The 18,482-nt window shown below is 37.1% G+C and overlaps 1 protein-coding gene across 2 annotated transcripts in view; it reads right to left on the bottom strand.

Moving 5' to 3' along the window:
• Positions 1-742: 742 nt before the first annotated feature.
• LOC109479519 overlaps positions 743-18,482 on the bottom strand; it is a 21,323-nt gene continuing 3,583 nt past the window's right edge. The window contains exons 2-4 of one of the 2 annotated variants that reach the window (XM_019781498.1): positions 11,322-11,375; positions 7,640-7,794; positions 743-1,980 (exon numbers count right to left, since the gene is read on the bottom strand). In XM_019781498.1, coding sequence (XP_019637057.1) covers positions 1,902-1,980; positions 7,640-7,794; positions 11,322-11,375 — 288 coding nt within the window. In that variant the 3' untranslated portion in view covers positions 743-1,901. Of the gene's footprint in view, positions 1,981-7,635; positions 7,795-11,321; positions 11,376-18,482 lie in introns of those variants that run through there. The other variant, XM_019781499.1, reaches the window with a different exon arrangement.

Here is an 18,482-nt window from a genome sequence, read left to right as displayed (position 1 = left end):
CATTTCTGAGAGTACACTTTCCTGGAATTGTACAGTTTTATTCATCAAAATGTTTCCTTTTTTCCTCCTACAACATTGATTGACTCTCCTTGATTGTTTTTTAATGTAATGGCAGAACAACAATTATACCAGCAATGCAATTTTTCTCCGAACTGCATATTGGACGGATCAAATGTACTAGTACGAACTTGACTCTAACAAAGATCTCTCTATAGTTCAGCCAAGTTTATCCAGGGTCTACAGCTATTGCAAAATCCTTATACAATACACAAATAAGTTATTTACCAATGAATATCGTTAATTTTGAACCACCACATAAGAATTACATGCACAGACTCTAATATATGTACATGTATTACGTACAACATTATTACGAGTATTTAAGCATTGCATGTCCAGTCATATAGAAATGGCCGTACTAGCATTATTGACACAATCGTTTGCATTCTGACTACTGGTAGTAAACAACAATACCTACTATAATAGTAGACAGTATTTAGTGTATGGCACTAGGGTATGACAATAAGGTCTACAAAGAGTACCTCATTTGCATATTTGTGATGTCTTACAGTGACCTCATTTACATAGTTGTGACAATGTGGATGACAACTGAATATGTACAATCCTGATGATGATACAACCAAGGTTTCCTTCTGAAAAACTTTTTTCTGTTCTATTTTCAAACTAATACATGTACTACATATTTATAAGTAATGTCATTGATCGTAACTCTTTGAATGGTTTAACATAAACTGTTAGATGAAGGTTAGCTACAAACTATCTTTTACAAGTGACCTCATTGATAAACTAGGGGCTATTCCAAAACAATTTTCGGGGGTGTGGCAGGTGGGGTGAAGAAATCCCCTTCAACTTTAAATGGAACAACCCAAATCTAGTTTTTTTTTTACATCACTAGTCATAAAGAAAATTGTTTGAAATGTGAAAAAGCTGTGAGAAATCCAAAAAATTTTGTTTCTATCGTTTCATCAATACATTCTCTTTTAACAAAACAAAAGAGGCGTCATAATAAAAAAAGAAGAAAATATGGCATGTTCCAAATACTGATATATAACGTCATCTCCTTTTGGCAAACACAGTATCTTTATATAATATGCTAATTTGTCGGACGGAATATGTACTATACAACGTATAAACTTCTCAGTTCTCAAAATGGTTCAAGTTAGGGAAAAAATCTTGCAATATACGTTTAGATTGATGTATGATTACCCTGATTTCTCTATAATATCATGGATAAAATCATTTCATTGTCAACAAATAGAATAAATTAGCAAGATGAGGGTTAATTAAAATCGGTTCCTGATTCTTTGTATCTTTGCCTATTTTGATTTCCCATCATGCAGTAGTGACTCTACAATCTGCATGACCAAATATGGGCATGACATGGTCATGTGACCGCATTTACAAAATGAAGGTCTGCAGTAACTATAAAATGCTATGGGAAACATCCATGGAAACAAACAATACTTTAAATACTGTTGTATCCTGTTAAGTTGTATTCTTTGCTGAGCAAATTGGGGAGTTAACGTATTATTGGACTGGTTCCTCACAAACTCTAGATAAATATTTTATGTTTATACAGTTAATATATACATAAAATCCATATTATTATCACTGTTGCATCTGTGCACTTACACTTTTCACAATTGCAGGATTTGTCTAATAAAAGAAGTACACTGTATCTGTTGACAGGTACATTCAAATTTGAACTGTGCAATAATAAACACAACAGCTAGGGGTCTCTTTTGCGCTGCAAACAAAATGTCTTCATATAATGTCCTTGATATGAGGTTGACAGCAACATTTAAGTCCGAAAATAACCAATGAGACACATCTAAAAGCAGAGTATGATTGTGATGGCACAAAATGCATAATATCTGTCACTAGAAGTTTGACTCGATTTCTTTCATCAAATCTTCTTCAGATTCGTTGTATTCCACTGGAGCTTCAACTGTCATATAGCTGAAAAATACAAGAGAAAACACAAATTATGTCAGTTATACAATAAAATCATGTAAAAAGCACCAATGGATTTCAACCAGGGCACTAGAAAATTATCAAAAGTTTTAAGTCCAATAAAAAATTGAACATTATAGTTCAATTTTGGGCAGTTATTTGGGATTTAGTTATTTGGGATTTTTTTCTTTTGCACAGGAATGAGTGTGGAACAGTCCCTTTTTGTGGGAGAGAGATGGAGTGAAATATGCTGTATTTGCTTGAAATGCAAATGTCAGCCTTCCTAGTTCTGTATAGTAACTTATACACCTAAAAGCATTGAACAAAAGATAAAAAATAAAAATTGAGATAATCTCTTCATAAAGACTTTAATTTGCAACTGTTACAGGTATGGAGTGAAAGATTATCATATACATGACATTGTACAGTTGGCAAATTTATTCGCTCTTAGCAAATATTCTTTTCAAGATTTTCAGTCTTTAAAGCAGCATTTTTATGTGCACAACGTCTGGTCTTTTGAACCTTCTCGGTCTGGTAAACAAGATGTCAGAGTGGCGAGATCAACATTCTTCTAAGAAATGGAGTTCAAACGACCGCTCTAGTACAGACCGGTTCTGTTTTTAGGTTCAATGTGACATGGCGTCTATGTAGCGTTGACAGTTTTTGACGCCATTGGAACTCAAAACAGGTAAACGGGGGTATTCCAGCGTAACGGTACGCACATACCCGCTGCGATTGGTGTCAGTGCGATGAAAAGGCAGTTCGTGACATTAGCACTTCGCCGATGTTTTCTTTCCAATGTTTGGAATGGACGTTGGAAAACAATTACCATTCCAAGTAAGGGTCGTACTATTAGAATGAAGAGAGGTCAGACGAAAAGAGTGTTCTAGACTGCCTGAAAATTTTTTGTCATCTCTTTCTGAATTTTGTTTGATGTAAGACTAATGTGGGGTCGTGTGGCGCAACAGCAGCGTGCGCGACTCGGAATCAAGAGGTCCCGGGTTCGAGTCCTGACATGCCACCGATCTTGTGCCCTTGGGATTCAAGGCACTTTACACGACTTTCCCCACTAGACTCAAGTGAAAATGAGTATTGTCTGTCCAGTATTCGTTTCTATGTGCGGGACACAACACCAGCAACAGCTGCCTCTGTTACGCATGTATTGCACTGTTGCAATTTCAATAAATCAAATCAAATCAAGACTAATAATTAAATCATGTTGAGCACTGAAGGTGCAAAATGTCAGAAGCATCTCAATCTAAGGTGGCATGCTCCTCCAGAAAAATTTAGAAATCTTGACCCTCTGAAACACTATTTCTATGAATTCTGAAGGACTTTTTGGTAGTCATGTTTAGTTTCAAGTTGACAAAGATTCCTTCAGTCCATCTGAAGATGTTGATTTTGTTGGTCAAAATTTTTGCCCAATCCGTCATCTTTGACACATATTAAAATTAGCGTATAAAGAAAGAGATGTCATTAACCTTAGCAAAATTTGCCCTTCAAAATGTAGGAAATACATTGCACAGCGTTTCAGGGGCAGATTTCAAAATTTTGCTGAGTTTCAGAGGGTTTCAGAAGATTTCAAAATTGCACCCCGTAAGAAGTATTGGGCCTTCAGTGTTTGACATAATGTTACGTCAAGAAAGTTGAATGACAGAAAAAGTTTCAGGTTGGCTCGAACACGTTTGAATACAGTCCTTGTGAACTTTTTGTTGGCATTACCAACAAAGTAACTCCTTTTTAACACAGTAATAGGTTTGCTACTGTAGACATCCCAATATTTGCGTTTCACACGTGAAAGTGTGTTCAGAGCGCGGCGTTGTTGGAACAGTGACACCGCGTTGACGTGTTTGCGGTGAAAATGTCGCCCTTGTTTGCGCCGCAAACGTGTGAAGGACTAAGGTAACATCCTTGTGCTGACCAAACAGGTGCTACGGGTGATCTACAGGTGGGGGAGAATGCGTCACTTTGGCAGGTGAAACACCTGAATAGTAAGGGAAAAATCACAGGAGGGGGAAACATCTGGGAGTTAGAACAAACCTTTTTTTTGGCTAGCAAAACTTCTAGTGAGGAATTTCTTAAAAAAGAACACTAGTCTTCCAATTGGAAGGTGAAACACCTTGAAATTAGAAAATAATCAAAATAGCAAGCCAAACACCTGAAAGTTGGAAACACATCACTTTGGCAGTTGAAATACCTGAAAGTTAGAAAAAATCACTTTGACAGGTGAAACACCTGGAAGTTAGAAAAAAATCACTTTGGCAGGTGAAACACCTGGGAGTTAGAAACATGTCACTTAGGTGAAACACCTGGAGTTAGAAACAAATCACTTTGGCAGGTGGAACACCTGGAGATAAAAAAAATCACTTTGGCAGGCGAAACACCTGGGAGTTAGAAACATGTCACTTTTGCAGGTGAAACACCTGGGAGTTTAAAAAATCACTTTGGCAGGTGAAACACCTAGAGTAAGAAACAAATCACTTTGGCAGGTGAAACACCTGGAGTTAGAAACAAATCACTTTGGCAGGTGAAACACCTAGAGTAAGAAACAAATCACTTTGGCAGGCGAAACACCTGGGAGTTAGAAACAAATCACTTTGGCAGGCGAAACACCTGGGAGTTAGAAAAAAATCACTTTGGCAGGCGAAACACCTGGAGTTAGAAAAAAATCACTTTGGCAGGTGAAGCATGGACAATACAAGAAAATCACTATTGACAACAACAATCTGTTGAAAAACTTGAGAAATAGGAGAGCAAATCTTGACCAAACCATTTTTTTTCTGTAGAATTTTCATGCTAATGAGACTTGCAATTTGAAAGAAATATGCTAGAAGGTATCTAATTTTGTCATCTTGTTCATTGAAGCAAAACATGAAAATCTTCTCTGACATGTAACTTATTCCAAAACTTTTCAATTAAGGCATATGATGGACAATCATTCGTTGAAAAAAAAGACTTTGGAAGATGTATTGAGTATTTCAGACATTTGATGTCAACAGATTCCTGATACAAAGACTATAAAGGCCGGAATTTTTTCCTGGAAACAGTTTGACGTCAAAAGACTGTGTGATAAAGCCGTTGCCATAGTAACTGCTGTCAATCAGCACACCATTCATGTAACTGTAATTGCAAGCTTTTCACAAATATAAGAGTGTGTATGGGGTTGTTCCTGTGTATAGGAGGGTGTGCATGGGGTTTTATCTGTGTTTTGTTCCATCTAAATGTTGAAATATAGGGGCAAGGTCTTTTGTGCAGCAAACATGTCGATGGACTATTCATGCTAAAGCAGGCGTTTTGTTTGCCTTTTCAATTAGCCAGAAAAAAATGCAGTAACAGATGAAATCACTGCTTGAACTTTTGCTCATGTCATTTTTCAATGTCTGTAAGTCGTAAGTTATTAATAGTAAAAGTTCAAGCAGTGTTTTCAACTGTAACTGCATTTTTTCAAGCACGAAATAATTTCAAAACAAAGGTGTAACTTAATACCCTGTGAAATTCTCCTGTTTTGAATCTTTATGTACTTTTTCTTTTAACTGAAAGATAAAATAAAAAAGAAAGTTTACTCAATTGAGAAGAAAATGTTGCATTTTTGCATAATTTGTCTGTTTTTTAATCAGAAATTTGATTATTGACTAACATGAATTTTTCCCTTGTCAGCAGTTTTTGTTTCATTTTATAAAATGTTTCCTTTAATATATACAAATTTAAAGTAAATACTGTAACAGCTTTAAGAATGTTTCTCATAACAGCTTTAGTATTGTGACATATACTTTCAAGAATGTTACATGTACATGTATACACACATTACAAAATTAATGTAACGTTAAGCCGTTAGATCCAAATTTAAACTCTTATTCTATCTAGAAATGACTCAGTTCTTTGGGGCCTGCAAGGGGGGGTCCCGATAACACTCTACACTGAATTGGGAAACTTCTTGATTACGCTTTACGATAAATTGGCCACAACGCATTACATGGAATTAAAACGGAGAATACGCTCTATGCGAAATGCGCCAATCACGCTCTACGTTGAATTAGAGCGTCCGTCTACGCTCTACGTAGAATTAAAACGGCGATTACACTCTACAGAAAAGGGCTTGCGGGGCCCCTTCTTTGTTGGAGAATTCAACTTGTACTAATGTTTTGGTTGGATTTTTGTTTAAATCTTTCACCACACAGTACCCACACACTGACACTCTGAATGACTAGAAAGTCCCACAGTAACTAGTCCACACACTACAGTCTCTTGTCACACTGTTAGGAAAACACCCCACGCTGAGAAATAATTGCTTCTTGGCATTGGAATGTGAAATAACGACATTCTATTCAGCGTACTCTGTTGAAGGGTGCCAGTGTACATGTACCCTTGACTCCTAAGTGCATAGCTTAGTTGTCAATATAGCACTGTGCTTTGAACTGAAAGATATGTTACTGTATTTTGAAAATAACATTTAAGTTACTAGTAGTTAACTTTGTTTTGAAAATCTGATAGTTTTTTTGGTTATATACATACAGTAGTGCTTGTATTGACGGAACGAGAAATTTGACTGTACTTATAATTTTTAAAATATCTAACAGTCAGGGGTTAAAGTGCCATCAACTGACCTGTCTATCAGTTGATGGCACATGTCTGTGCGTTGGGTTCGTGAGTTGGCGACCCAGGTTCGATTCCCAGGAGATTTTGTGTTCTACTTGTCCCTTTCACATTTTCTACCTTCCAGTTGGTGAAGTAAAAATTTTTATGGGTTCACTACACCACGAAGTGGTGTGGTGAAACCATATTGCTTTTTCTGATGTTTCTTCTTCTCCTTCTCCTCCTGCCATTTTTTAAATGGATTCAGCTTCTTCATTTTAGGGCCTAAGGTCCTGAAATTTGGTATGGAGGTACAGTGGGCAAATACCCCTAGGCGTTTTTTAAATGTTTGTGATACAGGCTTTTAGAATGGTTTTATTTGAGTTTTTTGGCTGTATTATAGCTAATGTATTACTGTGTTAGTGTGCCATGTTTACCACGTCTGGGCATGAGTCATCACAATGGAATGCAGGGAATCAACCAATAGGCATGCAGCTTTCCTCTATACTTCTTGCTGATTGGCTGTTGGAATTTAACTTGATTAACACCTGCACACTGAGCATTTCCACCTGCACAGAGCATTTCTTGCTGATTGGCTGTTGGGATTTAACTTGATTAACACCTGCACAGAGTATTTCCATACTGACAGTATGTCTTTATTCAAGTGTTTTGGTAGGTATTTCAAGCTTTTCTGCTCCAGCATTGGAATGCGGGGCATGAACGTTTTTTTTATTTTGAAAATCAACAGTTTGCATTATGCAATTAAAAATCCTAACCAATAAAGTAGGGAATAGCTATCCAACTGTTGTTTTAGTTGTATGTTACTTCATATTATAGTTATATCAATGTAAATCATTGTTTTCCCTTGTGTTTCTCATTCTTTCCCTGCCATGTGGTAAAATGTGGTGAACCCATCGCTGTATTTGCTCCAAAGCAAATATTGGCCTTTCTAGTTAAATTTTGCATTCTAACAAAAGTGCATATTTCAGAATTTTCTGTGACACCTCTTGCAAAGAATTTTTCGTTGTTGAAATAAACCCTTATCATAACCCCCATACCATCATTACTGGTTTGTCCCTAAATGGTTACTTACTCAGGGGAGGGATCATTGCTGCTACGGTGCCCATCAGGAGAGGGTGGCGCCAATCTCTGTTTGGAGTAAAGACTTGTGTCGTTGGTGTTGTTGTTCTCTGTCGTTGTTGTTGTTGTTGTTGTGTACTCGTTGTTGAAGATATCTTGTGATTGTTTCTGGAAAGGAAACAGAGAAACATATTAGATTAGTTAACACACACATACGAAAAGTATTCATTTCAAAATCTAAAAAAGCCCTAAAAGAGAGTTTGAAATTAGCCTGTCGTGCAGGCCCCAGCTATCGTGTGATCGGTCCCTACCACAGATTCAGTCCCACCCCTTCCTGAGATATCATCTGAACTGTCCCTTCTACGACATTTCCTGTACACACAACCCCCAGGCCTGAATGCACATCCGACCAACACTCCCCACACTTGAACAGTCACTTCACAAAATAGAGTTTCAGTCACTTGGTTACCGAGTTTGTTTACTTTTGGGTGGTGGTTTTAAGCCCTCGACTAGTCATAACCGGTGAATAGGCCCCCAGTAACGCAATGCGGTTTGTCGTGGGGGTCCAAAAAAATGTGGTTCACTCCGGGACACTGGGGTAATGTGGATGAGGAATGTTTGATTAGATTAAGTGTCCCTGTGTTGTGACCAATCAGGATCAAGTATCATAATTACTTGGCCTGAATCACTGTTTTAGGGAAATGATTGACATAATACTTACTAGCAGCTCCCTTATCTACTTGTCATAATTTGATTAGGAAAATTTATATCATAGACACTCACTCAGGTGTAACAGGCTAGAATGTACCCCTGGTTAGAATGTACCCCCGGGGTTAATCTGGGGCAGGGGGATGTTCTGAGCTGTTACACTGGCACCATCAAATTTTACAGGTGCATCAGGACCAACCTATCTTAAATTCCACAAAAAACACCTTAAGGTCCCTCTGACTCAAAGACACTTACCTCGGGTCTACAGGTGTGGTCTTAAGGTCGAACCATTGAACCCTTAAGGACCATCACTCACACAGTCTTGACTTAACAGCTGTTATTACAAGCTGTCTTAAGAGATACTCAAGAAGGTTGCCGGATGTCAGTTGAGAGTCTTGAACTGTTTTGTTTTATGGACCATTTCAGGTGGTAAGGACGTACTAGATGCTGTAGATTTTATGCTGGTTGCAATTGTGCTTTTCAAGGTTAGGCCACACCGCCTTAATTTTATGGATGACATCTGCGCGCGCATTAGTTTTCGCCTGATCTCAAAAAAAAAAAAAAGATCACGTCTTCCGAGGCTCTGGCCTGGTTTTAGGCCTGGGTAGTCCATGGTAGTTAGCGACAACGAAGTCGCTGGTATCTCGTCGGTGGAGGATGGCACCCAGGCTGCCGAAGCTCCACGGGTCAAGAACTCAGTACATTCGTACAGTGTCGATTCATTAATTCCATAAAAAATCCAGCATGTGCCGGCCTGTCGTATACGTCGCTATGTAATGCGCAAAATTCACAATATCGGCTTTGTATTCCTATGGTTTAGTAGCATTTTTATTTTTGGCTGGATTTTTCTTTTTTTCGCCCACGCGCACTAGTTTGGGGGTCTTCAGAGGATGTCATCCATAAAATTAAGTCAGTGTGGCCTTATGATTATGCATCTAGCTACATGTAATATAGTCAAAACTGATAAATACAAACTGAATACAACAAAGACTTAGATATAGGTGAGGCACAGGTTTTGCTGAATCATTGTGAAACAAAGAAACCTTGAATTACAAAACAATTGAACACCATACCCTGTGTGTATTTGTCATAAATTTTTGGTATATGAAAATTTGTATTTTGAGACACGTACTCTAGTCTGTCAATTTTTTTTACTAAAATGTTGTTATTAACATAGCATTTGAATTTTGTTTAAAAACTATAGTTATTATTATATATAATAAGATTTATTATATAGGCATTCAATCTCACTCAATGTTGAACCTAAGTTCCATGACAATACCTGAATTTTACCTCAATGTTTGAATACATGTTGTAATGGTTTATGTGACTGTGTATATTACAAATATCATAAATTATACAATACATCATTAATTTTGGATACTAGTATGTTACCAAAGCTTAAAAACTGGTATAATGTATAAATTATTCATTACTGGTGTCCATCTAGTTAAATAACCAAAACCTACCCCTCTACATTACCCCATTCACCTAATAGTATGCACGTACAACAGTCTCTAACCAAACAAACCGTAAATCGTCTGGGCGGAGCCCTGTCGTTTTTTAACGCCAAGGTAATAGCGTTGAGTGTTACAATGTTCAATGTAACATTTTATCCCTATAAAAAAGCCTGGTATGTTGCGTGTACGCGTTGTTGCTTTTTTTCGCCGCCGTTGTTATTTTTACCGATGATTTAGAGTGCACAGTTGAAAGGACTCTTATGGCACATACCATCCTAACAGCACTTGTAACGCTCTATTTCATTCGTACATGCGTCTGGTGTTTTTTGGGTGCTTTTAGCCATTGATTTATGTGATGGCCCCCTTCAAAGACACTTACCCCCTGCGCTGTAGTATTCTTAAAGGCATCCAATGCAATTTCAGGGCAGCAAAACTGGAAATATTCTGAATAAGACAATTTTTATGATATTGACACATACTGCTCCACATTAGCACATTTTAATCAGCATTTCATACTTTGGGCTTCTAAAACTGCAAAAACAAGCCCCAAGATTAGTCCTTTATTTTCTGGGTGGTACCCTAAAATCAGCCCAGGGCCCTTCCAGTAACCATTTTCCATCAGAATTTTGGGAATGTTTTGCTCCATGAGGTTCAATATACATTGGGATAGTGAGGTTTCAACAGATAGTATGATGTAGTGTGTAGATAAGTGACTAGAATATTGACATTGAAAAATCGGGTTTCCAAGTCCTAAAAACTGTACTGGATGCCTTTAACATTGTTTTTCTCATAAGACCCCCCTAGGGAAAAAAAGAGCGTTGTTTGCAACCACTTTATTTTTTTTTTTTAGTAAAGTGGTGAAAAATTTACTAGGAGCTAGAGATAACTAATTTGCAATAAACAAGAAACTAATTTTTGATAGATTTATTTTGAATACCAATAATTTTCAAACTTATATAATAAGTGATGTTTTTATTCTTTAAATCAAAATATGCTCAAATTTTGGGCTTTAAGATTCCTCCTACAACCTATAGCACCACATTGCTTGCAATCTTTGGTTCAAGCCTTTAATAATGCTTTTGTATTGTCACAATGCCATTTGAAAATAATATATAGACTTGGACATTGTTGCATGATCAGAGTCAATTGCCCTTTGAATTGCCTAGGAGACCCTTATACACCTTTACAAACACTATATTACATACCCATTCATTTTCTTCTGACATCCATTCTGTTGTTAATCACTTATGACAAGTATTATAGTCAGTCTTCTATATGCCACTAATTGATTATTGAAAACATGTCACTTCTGAATTTTTTTATATACATGTTGTATTGTTAATCCTCTAGCAACAAAGCTTTATTTACACCTGTATCATAATACAGTTTATCAACAAAATAGCTCTTTGGTGGGCTTTATGAATGGATGGTTAAAGAGCTGGCATTTGCTAGCTAATGTAAAATATTCCCCTCTCGTCTTTTAGAAGACGTATGTGATAATTAAAGTGAAACATTTTTAATACTTACATTTTTGTTGACGGCTTTAAATCTCTCTACATCCACTGGCAACGGTCTTTGCATCTGCAAAAGAAGCAAAAATTTGAGTCATTAAACAAAAGAAAATATCTGCAGTACCAGAAAAACCGCTAGGGATCAAAGAACTAGTCACCCAATTTTCACCTACATGCAAAAACTGTCAAAATTTCATAACTTTGGTCCATTTTATTTAATCACTGAAATACAGTTGCCAGAAAGAGATACATAAAAGAATCATAGAAATAATTCAACAAAGGTCTCACAAAATTCAGCATTTATATGGGCTGTCTTTGTAATTGATAGGCAGCGCTACCAATTAATTCATATGTTTTCTGGAATTCCAGACTACGGTGACTGTACGCTAACCCCACTGCTACCCAAATCTTATCATCATTTTGGTTGTCTTGTTGTAGATTTATTAAAAGCTTTTGATTGGTTTAGTAACTGTTCTCAGGTTGAGTACTACTTGTGGCGGAGTCAGTTCACCCATGTTAGCGGTCAAGGCTAACTCCCTGTCTTTCCACAACAAACCCAGTAATGAGATAGTCTTGACTGGAGGTTAACTGCGGTCACAAACAAAAACCCATCCTCTACTATTACCAATAGTATTGTAGGTGTGTCTGGTTGTTTAACGGTTTCCAAGGCGTGGCTCTGAAAAGAAGGTTCCATTTAAAGTTTTTCAAAACCCCATGGAACACCGTTTCGTGTAACATGTCGACAAGAAACGCTTTACTAATTATTTTAAGAGTCACTTATTTAAAAGTCAACGGTATGAGGCAGACCGATACGTGTTTTAAATCTAGCTTGGCAAGAGTCCTCTCCGTTTTGTTTAGTTTAGGTGAACTGAGTCGCGGTGGGGCCAACCACAGGTGCCCTTGGGTCTGATTAGGTTACCCCAAACGGTATGAAATTTACACCACTCCTTCTGGGGTTTCCTGACTTAAAAGGAAAGGGCACGTGGGGTGCTAAAGAGAGGGGTGTCCAAAAATGTACCGAGTATTTTTCTACCTGTCTGTCATAAAATAAACATGTAGCGAATTTCCTATTCCCGTATCTATTAGAAGGAGTGACGCTTTTTGTTTTAAATTCTTATTTTTAGCGGCAAAACTTATGACTCTAATATTCTTTAAATATAGCCTAAGCACGTTTCCAAGAGGGTTTGTTTCTACACTTGACAGAATTTCAATAAACGTGTTTTGCGTCTTTTGTCCCTCTGTGTTGGGTGGAAATAGATAGCTTATATTTTTAGATATGATGTCATTTATTTCAGGAGCTCGGTTACCTTTTGAAGTGCTTGTTGTTTAGGTTTCTCTTACAATAAACAAAATGCACGTGTAGTTAAGAGGTCTAGGAACTTTCTAACATGCAATGACTTGATAAAAAATTTTGTACCAAAAAAAATTGTCTAATATGTCGCAAGGAACGAAATAGACAGCTACAAAATGGACCAGAAAGCCCTGTTTTTTTTACTTTTGACATTAACAAAAATAGCGCTATGTATAAAATGAATTAATGCCTTTTTAAAATCGTCCGATAAAATAACATCCTACAAAGTGAATGCACTGAAGTTATAAAAATGTCAAAGTTTCAAACTTTTCTAAGGAGTGCATACCATAAAAAGAAAATAAAAGGGACCAAAATTAAGTTTTTTTAAGTTAAAGACGCACTTTTTTAATGTCTATATTTTGAACCGTTAACCAATAGAAATTAAGTAAAAGGGAACGAAAAAATCGTACTGTTAAAAGTTTTCCCCCGTTTGTATAGTTTCTAGATCGCCCCGTGGGAGGGTGAGTTTCCGCACGTAGTACGCTCCGCGTTGGTCCCTCCAGTAGCCGCAGGCTAGGATTTAACCAGACCTTTAAACGCACCGACAAACACGTTATATCATTCAAACGCAATCTTCTACACCATGTATCATCCATAGTTTTACCATAAAATGTTTTTCTAAACTACGAAGCTTTTTTTCTATAAACTAAACTGGGAATTTTTTGCTACACTGGGAAATTTTTCTAAACTGGGAATTTTTTTTCTAAACTGGGAATTTTTTTTCTAAACTGGGATTTTTTTCCGAAACTGGGATTTTTTTTCTGTAAAGCTTGAAAATTCATATATCTATTTTTTTTATTAAGTTGTTATATTTGATATCTTGAATTAGATAGAGTTTTAATTTTAGGGGTTTAATTTTCAACACCAGGAAAAAATGCAGACTACGCATTTGATTGACACGTCTAAGTCTTTACCTTTCATAAGACAACATTTGGCGCGTGTTATAGGCACGTGGCATTAAGAGTAGACGTATTAAGTTACTTTGCTTAAGAAGTATGACTGGGAAAACAAAAATATATCCTAACGCTATTACTAGTATTAGTAAGGCATCATATTGAAATGATTCTAGAACTGAATTTCATGGTTAGTTATTTCAAAGAGGCCTTACCTTTATTTCTAATATTAAAAGAATTTAGAGGCAGACAGTAGGATTTTATTTCGTAGCGATATTCTATCGATATCTACGTTGCTTACCTCCCTACGTTGCCCCAATTTAAGAAATATATAAAATAAGGAAAAAACGTGAACAAAGAAGCCGAAGTTATGTATATTAATTCCATAAAAATACGTCCGTGCGTAATATATGACGTCGCACTTATATATGTCCTTAAAATAACCCCAAAAGTATTTACCTAAATGGTCTTGCCGCCAACTTTAGACCTTAGGTCCAAAACCTAGAATATATTACCAAGGAACACGTCATACATTTAAGCCGTAACTATGGTTATGCAAGCCCTTTATAGGACTAAGTGATCAGAAATATCAAACCAGGAATTATGTCTAATTTTAGATGCTTTTTGGTGCTTTGGTTATTCTAGGATGATAGGATTTAGGAATAGTAAAAGCACCACGAAAAGCATAAATAAATAAGACGATTTCGATAAGTATATTTTGAAAGATCATATTACTAAGTACAATAATAATTTTGTGGAAACTTTTGTGCCATCCATTGAAAATACGGTGAATTTTGATCGTCACCTGATTGCTAACGTTTTATGGTTGCTACCGATTTTTAGCTGCTGCCGTTTTTTTTTGGTTGCTACCGTTTTTTTATTGCTACCGTTTTTCGGTTACTACCGTTTTTTTTTTGCTACCGTTTTATGTTGCTACCGTTTTTTGGCTACTACCGTTTTTTGGCTGCTACCGTTTTTTGGTTGCTACCGTTTTTTGGTTGCTACCGTTTTTTGGTTGCTACCATTTTTTGGTTGCTAACGATCTTTGGTTGTTACTGTTTTTGGGTTACTACCGTTTTTGTTGGTACCGTTTTTTGGCTGCTACCGTTTTTTTGGCTGCTACCATTTTTTGGTTGCTACCGTTTTTGGTTGCTATCGTTTTTTTGGTTGCTACCGTTTTTTCGGTTGCTACCATTTTTTGGTTGCTAACGTTTTTTGTTACTGCCAGTTTTGGGTTGCTAACGTTTTTTGGTTGCTACCGGTTTTTGGTTGCTACCTTTTTTGGTTGCTACCGTTTTCTATTGCTACTGTTTAATGGTTGGTACAATTACATGTTCTGAATACTGCCGTTTTCTAGTTACTGCAGTGTTTTGGTTGCTTTTTCTTGTTGTTGCGACCTTTTTATACCAAGGACGTTATACCTTTCCAAAGGTTTCCCGACAAAAAGCCCACAATTTATTCGGCGAGTTACAAAAGGTAGAAAATCAGAAGGTAACCATGAAAACCGTCGCGATCGGGTCCCACGGCGTGAACTTCCTTTCATTTACTGGGGACGCCTACGTCAATATACGGTAATCTCTAAGCAGATAAAACGTTTGAAGTGGCTTGCGGCCTTTCTCCCGTTTCTACGTCTACGTGTGGGAATACTGAAACTTTATTGCATGTTCATTCCCCGGGGGGATAAATGCACGAATGTACAGAGTACATTGTACTAGCTACTACTTTCTACCTACACCTATCCCATGTAAAAGTAGTTAGAACGTATTTAAAAGACAAAACGTTTCAGTACTAAATAAATGGGATAAATAACCAAAGAGTTTAGGCCACAGTAAGTAATTTTTTGGATGACATCAGCGCGCGCTTTAATTTTCGCCTGATTTTGGGGAAAAGACACAAGAAATTTTGTTGCCTTCTGACAGTGGTCAACATGCCGAAAATGAGCAAAGATGTCTGTTGCCATGCCGGAAGGTGCATGGCAGATAACCACGAAGAGGGGAGACAAAAAAAGGCTCTGATTTAATGGTTTCTTTCTTACTTTGATGCAGTGATATGTGATGCTGGCTGTGTATATGTGATGTTCCTACTGAATCAAAACCATTTGTGCGATGAAATTGAGTCAAAATTTTAAATTGTAAAAACCTTGTTTTTTTTCGGCCCGTCTTGTTTTTTTTTTCGCTCGCTCGCATTAGATTTGGAGTCTGCGGAGGATGTCATCCATAAAATTTACTTGCTGTGGCCTTAGGTAAAATGCGCACCGCTAGTACTACACTGAATCTACCCCTTGCATCTGTTTTGAGATTGTGAGCACGTATCCCAGTTGCGTGTGGACCCAAGTCCTATAAATAGGTTGAAATCTCTTATTATCTCTGGGCGGCGTAAATCATTGATACAAAGCTGGCCCTTGGTAATATTGATTTTGTGGAGGCGGTTACGCACTTGACATACCGCATGCAGCATGTAGATTATATTGTAAAATCACAGCACGCGACCATTGGGTAATAAACGGGTCCGGTTATGTTTATCGTAGGAAAACATATTGTTTTTGCTACGTTTTTGCTACGTTCTTCTCCAAAAAGTGTCCTCTGACCTGACTGAACCATCAGACTGTTTCTCACCATGGTAACTGGTGTTAGGTTACATCATGTTGCAATTTTATAGCAGAAGGGATTTATACTCCTGTCTGACCATAAATATGAATGTATTTGAGTTAGAATTAACAGAGCAGATCTTATGTGAAGGTAAACATTATGCATTTGGTTGCAAATGTTACCTTTCTAGTTTTTTCTTGTTTTATTTTATTGGAATTGCAACATTTTTAAATTGCAATATCCTCGTAAATTATATTGTGAAATCACAGCACGCGACGATTGGGTCATTTTTTTCTTTATTTTTATTTTATTGGAATTGCAACATTTTTAAATGCAATGTCCTTGTAAATTATATTGTAAAATCACAGTACGCGACGATTGGGTCTTTTTTTCTTCTTCTTATTTTATTGGAATTGCAACATTTTTAAATGCAATATCCTCGTAGATTATATTGTGAAATCACAGCACGCGACGATTGGGTTATTTTTTCTCTATTTTTATTTTATTGGAATTGCAAAATTTTTAAATGCAATATCCTCGTAGATTATATTGTGAAATCACAGCACGGGACGATTTTTATGTTTACCGAAAAAAAACATATTGTTTTTGCTCTTCTTCCTCTTCTTCTCTAAACCAAAAGGTCAATGACCTCAAACCAGACGTCTGTCGCCATGGTAACTAGTGTTGGGTTACATCATGTTGCAGTTTTATAGTAGGAGGAATTTAGACTCCTGTCATATATGTGAATGCGTTTGAGTGAGAATTAGCAGAGCAGGTATGCGTATCTGAATCAGAGGTTTGTAATAAAACACTTCTTATTCCTAATAACGTTCGCGAAATTTCATTCTGTTTTTGACCAACCACTTGCCAAACAATGGAAACAAAAAAAAATCGATTTAAAAAAAAGGCCACTGAAAAATATTTTTTACTATTGTTGCTTCATGTATCGAAGTTCAATCTGAATAAATTCCATAATCAATTAGAATTGATAATGAAATAATTTCTTGTACACGCCATATGCCAACCACGAATGAAAATAGCCACATTTCAAAATACATTTTGGTTCGTTACATAACGTCTTAATAGCACCAGTCTAAAAGTCAACCAGGCATAATACTTTAAGTGTACCACAATTGCTGTACTGAGAGCACTCCAGAAAATAAAAGAAAAAGAAAAATTCCGCATGAAATTTTGGGGGTGATATTTTCATACAAATCGATATTGAAAAAGGTCGATGATTTAAGTAAGCAACGCAAATTTTGAAGTGCTAGAATTGTGAACACCTCTAGAAATATAAAGATTAATAGTTTTTTTTACGTATGAAACGTAATACTATACTACCATGGTATTATGAAAGATTAATAGGTTTTTTGCGTATGAAACGTAATACTATACTACCAATGTATTATGTAAGTGTGCTATTTTAGCACTACACTTCAATATTTCAAGCTTTCTTATTTTTCTGTAAAGCAATATACTAGAATGAGATACTGGACTGCTGTGGGTTTTCGAGAGCTTCGTTTTATGACAAACGAATGTAGACTTCTTAGATGGATTTGTCAATGGAATTACTGGAAAAAAATCGTTTTCAGCTTGAAACAGCTTTTCAGCTGTTTCGACCAAAGGTTGACGCTCTTCTATTGTATTTGAAGGCCGTGTCTAAACGGAATCACCCAAGGCGGTTTACATGTGGTTTACCCCGAAGCCGGTTTCAAGTGGCTCCATCTGAACGCTCCAAATCACATTGAAAGCGCCTCGATCCCAAGCCACTTCTAGAGGTGGTTTCGAATCGGTTTCCCCGCATCGCGATTTGCGTCTGAACGCAATATGATTTCAATGTGACTTCGCCTGGTCATGGATTACGGAGTGATATTTCTTTTTTTATATGCAATACCAACTTTTACGTGGCAGCAACTTAGGCCCACTCTAGACGAAGCATTTCGCGACAGCGGTAACTGCCGACAGCGGCACGCCGACAGCAGGAACGCCGTCTAGAGAGGATTCCCGACAGCGTAGTCCCGCTGTCATGAAATTTTCTGACGACAGCTCCAAAGTTGTCGGCCGACAACTCAGCGGGAGTCCCCGACAACTTAAAGTGCGTATAGAGAACTCGCGACAGCGGGAGGTCAGGGTTCAGTTTGTCACAGAGCATCTAAAATGTTCCCCTCGACATCCTGAAGCGCCTGTAAAACTCTGTATCGCACAGTGTGCCTTGACAAATTTTTGCCAAAAAGGTCGCGGGTTTCTTAACGTATCGCCAGATCCTCCGGTGGACAGGATCACCACCTTTTGCCAAAGCAATGGCAGCGGGGAGTAAGCAGGGGCNCGACGTGTCAGCAACATCT

Source organism: Branchiostoma belcheri, unplaced genomic scaffold (genome assembly GCF_001625305.1).
Source record: "Branchiostoma belcheri isolate BF01 breed outbred unplaced genomic scaffold, Haploidv18h27 scaffold49, whole genome shotgun sequence".
Taxonomy (NCBI): domain Eukaryota; kingdom Metazoa; phylum Chordata; class Leptocardii; order Amphioxiformes; family Branchiostomatidae; genus Branchiostoma; species Branchiostoma belcheri.
Note: the sequence above shows the minus strand (reverse complement) of the source record. Positions and strands in the feature narration are given on the sequence as shown.